Source organism: Hibiscus syriacus, unplaced genomic scaffold, assembly GCF_006381635.1.
Source record: "Hibiscus syriacus cultivar Baekdansim isolate YM2019G1 unplaced genomic scaffold, ASM638163v2 tig00112411_pilon, whole genome shotgun sequence".
In the NCBI taxonomy this organism is placed as follows: Eukaryota; Viridiplantae; Streptophyta; class Magnoliopsida; order Malvales; family Malvaceae; genus Hibiscus; species Hibiscus syriacus.
The window spans coordinates 642,973-659,138 of NW_024063326.1; the positions used below are offsets into that span (position 1 = coordinate 642,973).

The 16,166-nt window shown below is 34.4% G+C and overlaps 2 protein-coding genes across 2 annotated transcripts; both read right to left on the bottom strand.

The window, feature by feature from the left end:
- Window positions 1-2,539: 2,539 nt before the first annotated feature.
- On the bottom strand, window positions 2,540-4,608 carry LOC120179373. Its single transcript, XM_039184985.1, has 2 exons — window positions 3,976-4,608; window positions 2,540-3,439 (listed from the first exon to the last, which is right to left on the bottom strand). Exons 1-2 carry the CDS (start codon window positions 4,000-4,002, stop codon window positions 2,540-2,542), a joined length of 927 nt encoding a protein of 308 aa, XP_039040916.1. The 5' UTR covers window positions 4,003-4,608.
- Window positions 4,609-7,474: 2,866 nt separating this feature from the next.
- LOC120179240 (chaperone protein dnaJ 10-like) lies at window positions 7,475-15,702 on the bottom strand. The gene is made up of 10 exons (XM_039184880.1): window positions 15,647-15,702; window positions 15,260-15,367; window positions 15,019-15,078; window positions 9,696-9,778; window positions 9,303-9,474; window positions 9,091-9,220; window positions 8,834-8,989; window positions 8,534-8,706; window positions 8,353-8,433; window positions 7,475-8,221 (listed from the first exon to the last, which is right to left on the bottom strand). Exons 2-10 carry the CDS (start codon window positions 15,341-15,343, stop codon window positions 8,165-8,167), a joined length of 996 nt encoding a protein of 331 aa, XP_039040811.1. The 5' UTR covers window positions 15,344-15,367; window positions 15,647-15,702; the 3' UTR covers window positions 7,475-8,164.
- Between the last annotated feature and the right edge of the window lie 464 nt (window positions 15,703-16,166).

The window sequence follows — 16,166 nt, forward strand, 5'->3', positions numbered from 1 at the left end:
AAATAACGAGTTTAAAACATATGAATAGTCGAGTGATTAGTTTGTAACTTTTAGCTGCAGGGGACTGAACAAAACAATGTCATATTGTCAGTGACTATTTGAGTATTTTACTCAATAAAATAATAATTTTAAAAAGTAGGAAATTATTCCGTTCTATCATGCGTGTCAACAAATTTTTAAAAGAAATTATCTCAATATAAATAAGGATAAATTATATGTTTAGTATAAATTATTACTTTTATTCTATTTTGGTACTTAAATTTTATTTTTTTAATCATACCTAGCATTGAGTTTAGGTTTCAATTTGGTATCTTGCCATTAAAAAATTAACAGAATCATTGACGTAATATTTTTTTATTTTTTCAATGATGGCATGACATTATCTTATGATAATACATAAATATCACTGTTAAGTTTTAAACGGTAGGATACCGAAATGAAACTTAAACTAAACATTAGATGATTTTGAAAAAAAATTGAAGTATAAAAACAAAATAGAAGTAATAGTTTAAACATTAAACATGTAGTTTACCCTAAAAATAATCGGTACGAAATTCGTCAAGCAGTTTGAGTTTTGCCATACCTAGAGGAAACAAATTAAAGTAGACGTTAAAAAGGATAAAATCACAAAATTTGGCATAGTAAAGGGATAAAATCATAATTAGACCAACTCCTTGTAAAGTATTTTCTTATTTATCAGCCGTTATTGTGACGGAATTTATGATGAACTTAATTATACTTTGGGAGCGACTGATTCTGATTCCTTGCTTACCCTGGCTTCTACCCACTTAATTTCATTTACATTTTTTTGTTGGAATTGGGATAGTTAATTTCGTAATTTTTTACATACAAAAATTCATAATTTGTGCTCCGCAGATAAATTTATTTTCCTTTCTCTTATTTAAAAAAAATGGAAAGTAACATTAGATCTAGCAAACGGACACGTGTGATTTCTTACGAGGTACACGGATGCGTAATACGCATTTCCATGCTTTTGCACGTTACACAAAATTAAAAGGTTTAAAGTAAAAATAAATGTTTAAAGTATACAGTATTTAAAAACCTTTTTATTAAAGATAGACATTTAATGTTTTTTTGTTATATTTTTAGGTACTTAATATTATCTATATTATATTTTTAGGTGTCTACGTTGTAACAACAGTTAAATGACATGTGTCACATTTATATTTTTTTGAAACTTTTATTTTTAAAACAACTTAAAAATATTATTATTTAAAAAACTCATTTTTTAAGAAAAATAAAAAAATACTCCAAAACCCTATGATCCTTAATTTTAAATTTCATTTCTAACTGTCCTCGATCATCTCCGATCACCGCCCTTGTCACCGAACAACCGCTCATCAGTCACCGCTCACCCACTAATCGATTATCGCTCTTATCGTTACTCCAAAACCCTAAATATCTAAATCTCTAACCTTAACACTAAATCTAAATTTACAATGCTTATCCCAATTCCAACGTCAGGAGCGGTGATTGAAAAGTATAGTTTGAACACGTAATTTTATATTAAGCCAAACTAAAAGTATTATCATGAATTATTTTTTAGATTAGTAATCTAATTATTATCTCTCTTCTGTTTTAACTATTATATTATTTTATGTGAATATGGTTACTAACATTACATTTTATTGGTATAATGTCAAAAAAAAACCCTTACGTTTGATTAAATAATCATTTTAGTCCATATTCATTTTTAAAGTATTTAGACTAAAAAGAATGGGGCTATAAGACAACGATCAAACGGTAATATTGGTAACAAAAATATGAAGGATAATGAGAGAGAGAAAATGAAATTTGAAGAAGATCTCCCTTCTTGCCTAATATATGATTTATATATTGACTTCTTATGTATGTTGGTGTCAAGCCTAAGATCATTATTACTATCCGTAGGCCAGTAGAATATATAAATACAACAATCAGTCAATAGATTTGATCTTGATAAATCTCTTAAATTTATCAAAGATCTTGTCAAGGATATTTTATCAACTACAAACATCTTTGTAGGAGAATCCTTTTAGAAATGATCTTAATAAACGAAGGAGTAGTATTTTCCGAGGTGTAATACATCCCCTAACGTCAAATCAGGTGGAAAACGCTAATTTTTAGATTATGAGAAAATAAAGTTGTATCCCAACTTTGATTTATAAAAATCATCAATTATTAAAGTGAAAGAGTGGAACCTAGAGTTGCTTATTGATTGACTGTGTAAGTAATGAGGACAATTATTAAAGTAGAAGAGTGGAACTTGAAGTTGCTTATTGATAGAATGTACAAGTAATAAGGACACATGTATAATTATATTAATTTCATTAACCATCACGTTAGCTCCAACGCCAAATATTAATTATAGGCGACTTAATTAATATCATTTAAATAGTTAAATGATCTGATTACCAAAATTAAAAGATCGATAGTTAGACTAAAACTTCTTATAGTTAAGTGATCATGGGTTTAGTTTACTTTAAACTATATGCTACATTGATATACTAAAATACAAATAGACCCAAAATAAATTGGCTTAGTTAACAAAGGTGTTACAACATTTAATGAATCGCTTAATGCAGATTCGACACAAGTGAAAGAAAAACCAGAATGCAGTGATTATAACAGTGTATTGTGAGTTCAAATGACTAGGATCAACCAATGCATTTAAACAATGCAATAAATTGAAAACTAGAATTAAACCGGTTCCTTTCCAAAACTCATCAAATAAAATAAGGGAAAAGAACAACCCTGAAAGTACACCATAAGGGGGGAATGGACCAACAGGGAGGAACGAGCATCCCATGATAGCAACACTCAGTTTGGACACCTCGTACGTGATACTCATGAACACCATCAAAAGGAAAAAAACTCCCGAAAATATATCGATGATCACGGCGGTTAAAACGGACGGGGCTATGACTTCGATCGACCCGTTAAAGCAAATCGCGAAAAATGCAAGCAGTACTTCGAGTGCCGTCCTGAACCCATCCGGGAACTGTTTGAGTAGGGCTAGTGTTAGGAAAAACGCTATGGTGAACACGACGTAGGTCATAATATAGAATTCAAGGAAGACCCTTTCTTTCAAGACCGATTGCCCCGAGGATGCTCCGTCCTGCGAAAGACCACCGGGAGGGCTGAGAGTGGCTTGGTAGGTTGAACTGAGGAGCAATCCTAGAATTACTAGTAAGGCGTTGCGGTCATCGCCTGATATATGGTCTATGTCCTGAAAAAATACCCACGATGCTTTCCTAACGTACTTGCCCATTTGTTTCTTCAACTTGTAGTTAAAGGTTGAAACTTTTGGAATAAAGCAACCACGCAGCATACTTATGCTTTCTTTATCGTTATGTTGTTGTGCGACATCCAGTGCCGTCAAATCGGCCTGATTAGTAGCGTGCTTATCGGCCTTGCAGTCTAATAGTAATTTCAGCATCTGCTTAGTTGATAGTTTGAGATAATCAGTTAAAATCTCCACGAGGTACAGATGAATCTCTGTTTACTTAAAAAAATAATAATAATAAAAATATCTATGTAATATTAATTAGGTACAATTCCAAAATTAGTCCATAATATTTATTAAAATGGTTATTTTAGTCTTTATATTTTTAGCATTTTGGTCTCTAATGTTGAATGGAAACCATTAATTGATCAATAGTCATTGTATATGTTGTTGATATAATATTTTCACACATGTTTAATTTTTAACGTGTCACATGTATGTCATCACTTTGGATGACATGACATATATCACATCATCGTATTGGGAGACATGACTTATGACATATTAATAATTTAATACATGAAAATATCACGTCTGTAACATGTATTAACCATTAATTAATTAATGATTTCTATCCTACAAAGACTTTTTTTTATAATAAAAAAAAATATTGAGAGTTAGATTACTTAAAAAAAGAGAGGATTTCGACATTATGTATATTAATTATCAAAGCGAGTAAGTCAACAAACCTGGGGATGATTATTGTTGGCAGCCATGTGCAGTGCAGTGTTGCCATCTTCGTCTTTCTGGTTCACCACTTTTCGATAATAGTCTTTCTTACGAAGCGATCGAATCAGGATTCGAAGAACGTCTAATCTCTTGTTTCCCGTTGCAATATGTAGAGCGGTGCGATTCTTAACCGTAACATCTAGAACGCATTCAGGACAAGCCTCTAGAAAATCTATCCAACAGACGGTCGTGGTTTCCGGCTTTACATATCAAGTGCAAAGGAGTCTTACCACTCTTCCCCATGACGCGAACAAGATCTTTATCCCTTTCCATGAAACGCAACGCCATCTCCGTATGCCCTTTTTTAACTGCAAGGTGCATCGGGCTCAAGCCATCTTGGTTTAGTTTCCGAGCAAAAGATGGCTCCAAGTTCATGATCTCCATGGCGAACCGAATGCACCCTTCTTCCGCGGCAATGTGTAAAGGGGTGCAGACAAACTCCGCCTCCTCGAAGCGCCTCAAAGCGTTTCCGTCTATCCGAATTAAACTGTACAAATCACCAACATTTCCAGTTCGAGCGGCTCTCATCAAACTTTCATCCATGTCTGGAGGAAGGAAGGATAAATTGAGAATTGAAAGATTAAAAGACTTAGGTGCTATATGGTCCGTTTATTGCAGTCAACAAAGAAACAATATAGAGAGAGGAAAGGCGGACAAAAAGTATCTCATTTTGATTTTGGTGTTCTTCGATGCTTCCCCTTCAGTGGAGGAATCTGGTGCTTTTTTCTTTTCTTTTCTTGAATACGCTGGAAAGCTTTATTCTAAATCAATTTTGGAGTATTTTTTTAAAATATAATATAAAAAGAATATTTTCATGTTTTATTAAATAGTTATTTTAATTTATATTTTTTGAGAATATTTCAATGTTTCATTTTAGGTTAGAAAATCTTTATGCTTTAAATAAAATATTTTTGCCATAAAAAATTGTAAACGTCAAAATGCTTCAAAAAAATAAGGGTCAAAATTATTATTTAATCAAATGTTATAAGTCATTTTACCCTAAAATAAAATGTTGAAATTTAAAATATTTTCAAAAAAATAAAATGTTGAAATTTAAAATATTTTCAAAAAATAAATAATCAAAATAATTGTTTAGTGGAATGTTAAATATATATATATATATGACATTATATCTCTTTTTATGAAAAAAAAAAACAAACAATACATACAAATAAAGATAAACGATATGAAAAATATGTGCAGCCTTTATAGGAGTTGGTTTGTTGGTCATGGACGTTCCAAAAGGATTGATTATGTTGCCGTTAAATAAAAAAATTCATGGAAGAATGTACTTTTATTAAGGCTTAAAATAAGAAAATTTTAAAATTATACATTTTTTTATTTAAGTGTTTAATTTTTTCTCAATTAATTTAGGTGTTTAATGTTACAAACGTTATTATTATAAGTATTTCGGCTATCATGACTGTTAAAAAATTTGGAAAATAACACGAGTAGTGTTTATATTTCTTTTGAAAATTTATTTCTTATTTTAAAAAATAAAAATATTTTTTTGGATAATTCATTTTATTACCCAAAGAAGTAGAGTTTTGCTACAAAAACAATCATCAACCTAAAACCATATGAACACCTACTTACAAAAATCAAGTATCGGTTAATCTAAACCCCAATATTTACAAAGAGTAATATTAACACTATCTAGTCTATTTATGTTCATTCCTCTTAATTGTATACCTACAATCTCCTTAATAGCTTTAAGTATCTCATCAGCATTTCTTGAGCAGCCTTGGAACAACCTTATATTTCTTTCCTCCCACAGGGTGTAAATTAGTGCACACCAAGCTAGCTTCAAGATTGTTGTGAGTAGGGACTTTCCTTTCCAAGCTCAAGCTAACATATTCCCCCATGAAAAAGGTGTTCTCCTCAAGCCGTTTAGGATCAACATAGCCTCCCATAAAGAATCAGCCAAAGGGCACTCTAAGAACAAATGATCCCTTGTCTCCAAAACTTCATTGCAATTAACACATATTCCATCAGTAACAATCCCCATACATTGCAACATGTCCCTAGTTGGAAGTCTGTCCAAAAGAGTCATCCAAGCAATCATACTATGTTTAGGGATATGGAGAGGAAACTATATCAATTTACTTTTTCACCCTTCACCCATATCTCTTCCCATATTTCCCTTATCTTCTTAGCTCCAGTAGATAAAACAGGAAGGGCCTCCGTCCTCAGTTTAAGTATTATGCTTAAGCTCAACTAGTATTAGCTCCATCTTCCATGTGCCAAAAGTCCTCCTTTAACACGTAGTTTTTAAGCCAAGCTACCAACCCTCTTCATCAAGGATATTTCTGATTAGTTGCATCATACACGCTTTATTCCATGGTTTTATGTCCTTTAAACTAAGCCCTCCTTCTAATTTCGAATGGCAAATCTTCTCCCAGCTAACTCTGGCTCCAGTAGCAACCTTATCAGCTTCTTTCCAGCAAAACGAGAACAAAGTTGATGAATCCTATTAATAATAGACTGAGGCAAAATTAAAAAGATCAAAGAGAAAAATATTACCTTTTAAGAAAAATATCAATTTATTTATATAAAAAAACTATTTCACGGGCCCTCTTCTCTCTCGACTCCCTTGCTCTCTCACTTGGGTTAATCAAATGGTCAACTACATCTCTAATTAATATTTGTTACTTGAAGAAGAACTGGGTGACAAAACGGTCGATCGACTGTCATTACCAAACGATTGACCAAAGAGATTTAAGGAATTTTTAAGAATTTAAATATTTGAGATTTTAGGAATTTAGGAAATTGGGGTAATAACGAAAGGAATGATCTTCATTGAGGGCTCATCAATGAATAGATAAGCGGTCAGTGACAATGATGACAACCAGAGATGACCGACCAATAAGACCGATACTTTAAGATTAAGGATTTTGATGCTTTATTAGATTTTCAATCAAATAAAGATAAACAAATAATAATTCTGAGGTCCCTCTCTATTTTCTATTAATCTTTTTATCTTTGTTCTTCACCTTTTAAGATATATTATCCCCTCAATTAAGTAAATTATATAATTATGTCAACTTACTAGTGGGAACTAGGATAAGTTTGGTCAACAAATGGCTGACATCTGTATATCTATACATCATTAGTTATACTTAAATTAGCATTAGCAATGGAGGGTTTGGTTGGGTTTATTTATAATCACGAATACAAATAAGTATTCAATCAAATAAAGTTAAAAGAAAGAAAGAAAAAATAATCAAGTTTATTAATATTGTTTTATTATTTAAATTTCATTTTAAAATGTTTAAATTGAATCGAATTATGAAATTCGAATCGAATCAAAATAGATATATTTATTTGAGTTTCATTCTACATGTAATGGAATTGGTGATTTGCACAAGGATTTTAGAGGAATATACGTCTCAATTGTGCCTTTGATCTACTTATTAGTTGAAGATCAGCTTTGTACACATATCATTCAACAATGAAATCTTTGTTCGAAATTCGTTATGTTGTTGAATAAATCCCATCAATAATGAAGCGTACTTTCATAAAATTCAACACATTGTACAAGAATAAACAAAACCTACAACTTCCAAGTTCCAACAAAAACATAAATAGAGACAGAATCGGATACCAATCGAGTATCGAGATGATTTTGCCGATGAATCTACATTTACAGCTTTTCCGATGTTGATGTTTTTGATGAAGCTGGAGGCTCGCACGGTGAATAAGAGCATCAGAAGGAAGAAATGAGGTCGAAATGTTAGACTCAAAACTAAAGAGAGCTGAAACTACGAGGTCCTGGTCCAGGGACACCTCAAGAACCTCGCGACGGTAAGTAGGGGAAGCGACTCGGGGCTTGATCGCCAACCAAATGATAACCGTCATTGAAAGTATGGCCAAGGCCACAACAAACCCTCACCAATGACGTCACCGTGCAGGTGTTGAGAATCCTCGTGACGAGGATAGCTAAGACGCTATGGTCGCATATCATGTGAGAGCCCCATGGAGAAAGGTATAAATAGGTCTGTTTCATTGCCTTCAAGACTAGGCAAAAGGTCTGTGCTACTTAGCTCATTTTAATCTCTAGCTTCTAATACCTCTGACCAACATTCCAACCTATATCTTCCTTCATAGGCTGTTGGCCTCCGTGAGAACCTCCATTCTTTCTTAAAGACATCAACAGTCATATTTCTTGCGGGGGCTGTCTGCTCTACCATAAGAAACTTTCACTCCCTAAGAAAACAGAAGATAGAATTCGGAGTTCAGTCCAAACCAAGAACAGAAATTAAAACTGTGTCTCATACACCTACTCATAAGATTCGAAACAAAACTCAAAATCAAGCTGAACTTTCTTGGGTACATACTTGAAAAATAGATCCAAGCCTTTTCAATCCTTTGGCTCGTAAAGCCTGAACTTTCTTGAGCACATCAGGATCTTCAAGTACCTGGATAACAAAAGGATCAATAGCAAAATATACCGACATTTGCATTGATTTTTTGGTATGAATCACATAGATAAAGTTAAGAAAACTGTTTAGTACTTACCGCTAAGCAGATGTTAGATAAAGTTGTTTCAATATCAACCACATTGACCTTCCAAAGGGATTGAAGCATCGCATCCTTTTTATCTTCAAAGGTTTTCATTAAGCTTTCTTCTCCGTTTTCTCCTTGGGTCGCTTTCTGAAGCTCTTGTTGTATCTGAATTAAATTAACAGCACCTACAAAAAGGAGATATATATGCACGTACTAAACCGTTTTCTTTCGAAAATTTAGAAGTTTGATTATGGAAGAAGGCCTTGAATGCCATCAAACAAGATCTAACACCTAAATTGCAGAACATTGTACCTGAAGCTCCAATTACTTGTGATTTCACACGGTGCCCTTTATCACGCACCCATTCAGCTAAAAAGGGTACCTTCATATACTTTTCTTTGCCGAGTTCTCTCGCACTTTTCCTCCTGTAAACATATCCAATAGTACGTAGCATTTCCTCACCAAAAGCTGAAAGTGTGGAAGTCAATGGCAATAGTTAATATGCAAGAAGCAAAATGACACAGTAGTTATGATAAACTAATGGTAATGGTAGTAACTAAGAAGCTTACAAGCTTTCAAAAGTCGTTGTGCTTCGGAATTTGCCCAATTAATAAACTCATTGGTTTTACCATCAACGAACGGCTGAAGTCTTTTTTTAAGTATTATGATAAGCTTTTCTTCCCTTTCTTTCTGCAATGCCTGCAGGGGAAAAGTAATACAAGTGTAATTTGGAAAGGAACACATTTAGAGTAGAAAATGGAACTCATTGAGAGGGTTTTACCGCAAGCTTTTCCTTAAGATTTTGCAAACGAGCTTCCTTATCTTGTGAACCATCTTCACTTTCAAGTTTAACAGAAGCCAAAGTAGCCATTTGTAGTTGCCCAACATATTCGTCGAAGTATTCACTTCCGAAAGCCATTCCGAACACGGCTGCAGGATATAACATGGAGTCTCTGTCATAGTAAAAAGATGAAGTAAGCTTGAAGGAACGAATAAGGATCAATCCCAGTTCTTTTTATAGTTTTGAGTGATTACAATATATAATTTTTCAGAATCTTTCTTTGCTATTGACAAAACACATATACCCCATTTGCTCGAATATAGATTCTATAACTTCTCTTTTACCGCTTGAGAATTTAACTTTGAAAATCACAATTAAAGGATCTAAACTTACGGTTGGAATCCTGCCTTTCCATGTTTGTCATATTCTTCACGTTTTGAAGGATCACTTAGAACCTGATAAGCCTCAGAGAGTGCCTTCATGCATATATAATCAAACACAGAAGATAATTACCATTAAATTATAGGAAATGAAGATGAAGAACATGTTTTCACTACTATGGTTTTCGATTAGAGACGTTCGAAAGCGTTAACTGTTGCGGAAGACGGCTATCGGATAGAGCAAAATCGCAACTGATAATTTGAGAAAATAAAAATGAAGATAAAAGAGACAAAAAATTTACTTGGAAAACCCCTGAATAATATAGGGTAAAAACCACGGGCAACTATAGAAGAATTTCACTATGAGAAAATATGAATTACAACTTCTCTCAATCGACCAAGGAGAAAACAATGATAATTCTTTCTTGATAAAAAGGAGAAAACAACTTTCAAGAAACTCTCTAAATTCTCTCTCGTATTGTAAGAAAGCTAGAATGCTTTGGGATGATTTTGAAGCTAAATGAGCTAGGGTATTTATAGTTGAAACTTAAGGACTAATCTTATAAATACCCACAAGTTCAATGACTAAATTGTGATTATTCTATTTAACTTTTTCAACAATTTGGTGGCCAATATTTGACCAATTTAGCCGCCCATTAATGATGCCAAATTTCCACCCCATTATGTTGACTAATGCTACCAACTTTTAACAATCTCCTACTTGAAGATTTGATTGGAGAAATCATATCTTCACACCATTTTTCTACCTTGTACCATCATGTTGCTTACGTTTTTGTCAGGCCACAAGAGGATCGACACCAGCTAAATTTATCAACGTTGATTGCCTTCGTCATGAAATCTGTTATATTGTCTTTGGTATGGATCTTCTGCATATCTACCGTCCCTTCTTCCACCTTTTCACGAATAAAATGGTATTGAGCTCATATGTGCTTTGTCCTTGAATGAAATACTAGATTCCTTGCTAGATGCAAGACACTTTGACTGTCACAAAACAGAGAGACATACTCTTGATTGTGCCCAAGCTCCTCCAATAGCATCTTCAACCAAATTGCTTCTTTACTGGCTTGTGTAGCTGCTACATATTTTGCCTCTGTTGTGGATGTAGCCACAACTGACTGCAATTTTGAAACCCAGCTTACAACTCCACTAGCAACTTTGAACACATATCCAGTAGTAGATTTGCTTTTATCCAAATCCCCTGCATAGTCAGAATCTACATACCCATTGATTAGTAAATTTGATCCTCCGTAACATAATTCAACATTTGAGGTCCCTTTGATGTATCTCAGGATCCTCTTTACTGTATTCCAATGCTCTTTTCCTGGATTCTCCATGTACCGACTAACCACTCCCACTGCTTGTGCAATGTCTGGTCTTGTGCATATCATAGCGAACATTAAACTTCCCACTGTTGATTCATATGGTACTCGAGACATCTACATCCTCTCTTCTTCACTGCTAGGACTCATACTGGAGGATAATTTGAAGTTAATAGGAAGAGGGGTAGAAATTGGCTTACAATCTTACATGCTGAATCGTGACAAGATTTTCTTCAAGTAATTCTTTTGTGAAAGCCAAATCTTCCTATTACTTCTGTCTCGGTGAATTTGCATCCCTAGAATCTTGTTTGCTGATCCCAAGTCCTTCATTTCAAATTCCCTAGCCAGTTGTGCCTTCAATTCTTCAATATGATCTTTGTTGGGTCCTGCAACCAACATGTCATCCACATACAATAGCAAAATAACAAAATCATTATCATCAGACCTCTTGAAATAAGCACAATGGTCTGCATTAAGTCTGTTGTATCCAAGACACATAATGAAAGAATCAAATCTCTTATACCAACACCTCGGCGCCTACTTTAGGCCGTACAGAGATTTGTTCAACCTACAAACCAAGTTCTTCTTTTCTTTTTCTTCAAAACCTTCAAGTTGGAGTATATAAATTTCTTCTTCAAGATTTCAATGAAGAAAAGCTGTTTTAACATCTAGCTGCTCTAGATGTAAGTCCAATGTAGCACACATTGCCAAAACTACTCGAACTGTTGTTAGTCGAACCACAGGAGAAAATATTTCATTGAAATCAATACATTCTTTTTGAGCATATCCTTTAACCACCAGTCTTGCACGATACCTCTCAACTTGATCGTCACCATTTCGCTTGATTTTGAAGACCCATTTATTACCAATTGGCTTCCTTCCTTGTGGTAGTGGCACAATGTCCCATGTATTATTTTTATGAAGAGCTTTAATTTCTTCTTGCATCGCCATCATCCACAGTGAAGCATCTGAGTTGTTTATTGCCTCCTGGTATGTTGATGGCTCACCGTCCTCTGTTAAAAGGAGTATGCAATATTACCTTCTATAACATAATCTGAGTGCCAATTGGGATGTCTTCTCACACGATCTGATTGACGAGTTGTTGGAGCTTCAGAACTCTCTGGTTCTTGTTCATCATGTGTTGGTTCTACTTCAGAAGAATCTCCTTGTTCAAACTTTTTTTTCACATGTATCTGAGTAGTCTCTGACTTTTCAGCGCTATCATCGTCTTCTTTTCTTTGTAGTTTATCTTCTACAAAGATAACATCTCTACTGATGATCACTTTGCGGGCAGTGGGATCCCACAAGCGATACCCATTTACTCCATCAGCATACCCTAAGAATTTGCATTTCCTGGATTTTGGATCCAACTTTGAAATTTCTTGGGAGTTGTACATCACGTACACTATACTTCCAAATACATGGAGGTTTGAATAATCAGTTGGTTTTCCAGTCCACATCTCTATTGGTGTCTTCAGCTCTATTGCATTGACTACTTCTTCCTAGAATAATTTTTCTAGGCCTACATCCCTCAACATTGATCTTGTTCTTTCTAACAAGGTTCTGTTCATCCGCTCTGCCACTCCATTTTGTTGAGGAGTGTTCGCCACTGTGAACTGTCTTTTGATGCCTTCTTTCCTGCAAAAGTCATCAAACTCTTCGCTTGTGTATTCTCCTCCATTATTTGTTCTGAAACACTTGATCTTATTTTCATAATCAAGTTCCACCCGCGCTTTGAAGTTTTTGAAAGTTGAAAATACATCTGACTTTTTCTTAATATGGTACACCCAACATCTCCTGGAGTAATCATCAATAAATGAGACAAAATATTTTGCTCCACCTAGGGATGTAACGGGTGCTTGCCATACGTCAGAATGAACCAATTCTAGAACACTTTTGCCTCTAGAATTTGACTTGTTGAATTTCAACCGGTGCTGCTTACTTGTTATGCAATGCTCACACAAAGGAAGTGTTACCTTTGTTAAGCCTGGAAGTAGCTTTTTCTCCACAAGAACTTTCATTCCTTGTTCTGACATGTGTCCAAGTTTCTGATGCCATAGCATTGCAGAATCTGAACTACATGAGGCAACAGAGGCTTCTGCTTCTAGCAAAGTCTCTCCCTTCAGCATGTACAAGTTTGCAGCTATCTTTTCGCCTTTCAACACCACAAGCGCTCCACGAAACACCTTCATGATTCATTTCCGTGTTTCAATCTTGCTTGCATTATTATCCAACAATCCGTAGGATAATAAATTTTTCTTTAGGCCTTTCACGTGCCGCACATCTCGAACAACTTTAATTGTTACATCGTACATCTTCAATTTGATGGTTCCCATGCCAATGATCTCTAAGGCATGATCATTGTAACTATACACAGATCCTCCTGAGACAGGTTCATAATGATGGAACCATTCTCTTCTTGAGGTCATGTGATATGTCACTCCCGAATCAATGAGCCATATATCTACAAATCTTTTTCTGCCTTCCACGGTGGTTGACGCTTCACAGCATAGAGCATCTCCATCATCTGAAGTGTTTGCGGTATTGTCTTGTGGATTGGAGTTTTTATTTAAACTCCAACAATCATTCTTCAAGTGACCATTCTTTCCACAGTTGTAGCACTTTAAATTCTTTTTGCTCCTCGACTTCGATCTACCATGTTTGTGACTACTGCTTTGGCCAAGCTCTGTTGATCTCCCTCTCGTCGTTGAAAACGCTTCTGCTTGTTGCAGATTTACTTGTCTGTCTTCCTTGTTCTTGCGCCGATTTTCTTCTTGTAGAACAGCAGCTGCAACGTCATCGAAGACTAGACTGGTGACATTACTGTTTGTCAAGTTGATGATGAGTTGATCATACGAATCCGGTAGACTTTGAAGTAGAAGTTCAACACATTCTTGTTCTCCTATTTTACAGCTTAAGGATATAAGCTGAGAAAATAAAGTGTTCAGCGTATTTAAGTGCTATGTCACTGAAGTAGATTCTGGCATACGGAGAGTGTACAATTTCCTCTTAAGGAAAATTTTATTGTGCAACGATGTGGCCTCGTACAATTTGGTGAGATGATCTCATATCTCCTTAGCTGTCTTTTTCTCCTTGATGCTTGACAATACTTCATTTGCTAATGCTAGATGAAAGTTTACCATAGCATTCCCGTCCATTTCGATCCATTTGTTGTCATCTGTGAAATCTACCGGTCTTTCACTGATTGCTGCTAGACAACCGTCTTTCCTCATGATGACCTTCATCTTCAATTCCACAATGAGAAATTTCTCCCATTGAATTTTTCAATATCAAATTTCGTTGCCATAACTTCTTTTACGGATAGCTCCCACTATTTTACTATCGTGAATAGTTCTCTGGAACCTTCAAAAAATGGGTAATAACTTCTTATTTTCTTATGTTGGAGGATCCACCTTTTGGTGGCAACCACAAAGACAATAAGCAGATATTACACACTCAAATCTAGCTCGGATACCAATGTTGCGGAAGAAAGCTATCGGATAGAGCGAAATCGTAATTGATAATTTGAGAAAATAAAAATGAAGATAAAAGAGACACAAAATTTACGTGGAAAACCCCTGAATTATATGGGGGAAAACCACAGGCAACGATAGAAGAATTTCACTATGAGAAAATAGGAATTACAACTTCTCTCAATCGACCAAGGAGAAAACAATGATAATTCTCTCTTGATAAAAAGGAGAAAACAACTCTCAAGAAACTCTCTAAATTCTCTCTAGTATTGGAAGAAAGCTAGAATGCTTTGGGATGATTTTGAAGCTAAATGAGCTAGGGTATTTATAGTTGAAACTTAAGGACTAATCTTATAAATACCCATAAGTTAAATGACTAAATTGTGATTATTCCATTTAACATTTTCAACAATTTGGTGGCCAATATTTGACCAATTGAGCCGCCCATTAATGATGCCAAATTTCCACCCCCATTATGTTGACTAATGCTAACAACTTTTAACATTAACATCCGATAGCTTACATGAAATTTCTCATCAGCCCTTGGATCTCCGGGGTTCTTATCAGGGTGAACTTGCCTTGCCTGAAACAAACCAGTAAAGGAATCATACAAATAACGCATTACTCAGTTTGAACTTTCAACGAACATTTGAATGGCAATTTTTACATCCAAAACGAATCCAAACACCATTTTTATAGATGAATCTTTTACGAAAAAAAAACCATAAACGTAAACATCATGTAGATTAAAATGAGAAGCATACTTTTCGATAATAAGCCTTCTTGATCTCAGCAGCGGAGGCATCAACATTGACACCCAATAGATCGTAATAAGAAGTATCTCTCATCCTTGTTATAATATTCCCTCGGCACTGATTTTAACATCATAATTAAAAAAATCAACAAGATCTATATAAATAAAAATAATAATAATAAATATATAATTCAAATCAAGAATGGAAATCATAAATAAGAATCAACAATAATCAATTCAGTATATATATATATATATATATATATATATATATATATATATATATATATATATATATATATATATATATATATATATATATATATATATATATATATATATATATATATATATATATATAAAGCAAATTCAAGAAGCAATCGTGAATGGAACTTACATGTGAGATGAGGAGGTTAAGCGATTGATTGATTATTTGCAATGAACTGGAAGATGGATAAAAACCCGGAGATCAGTCAACGATATAAAATAATAATAATAACTTGAATAGTATGAAAGCTAAAGACAAAAAACCGAAGAGTTTACGCGGGGGGAGATCCCAGGGTGTTCAACGGTTACACGTGTAGGAATGTGAGAAGCAGTAGATGTATAGAATGTTAAGTAAAGAATCTGTCGCAACGTCCATCCCTGTTGGCTTCGTGTGTGTCGTGTTGGCAGTGGACGGGAGAAACGACGATGTAAAGAAGCTCCAAACGAAGCTTCCTATCAATCTTCATCCAGATATGAAATCATGATGAAATATTAGGGGCCTAGAATAAATAATACGATAAATTATGTATTGAGTCACTAAACTATTCTTTGGGTTCTAGTTTAGTCATTCCATCTATTTTTTAAAAGGGTAAACTATACTGTTGGTCTCTTATGTTTTCGGTTTGTCTAATTTTGGTCACCAATTTAAA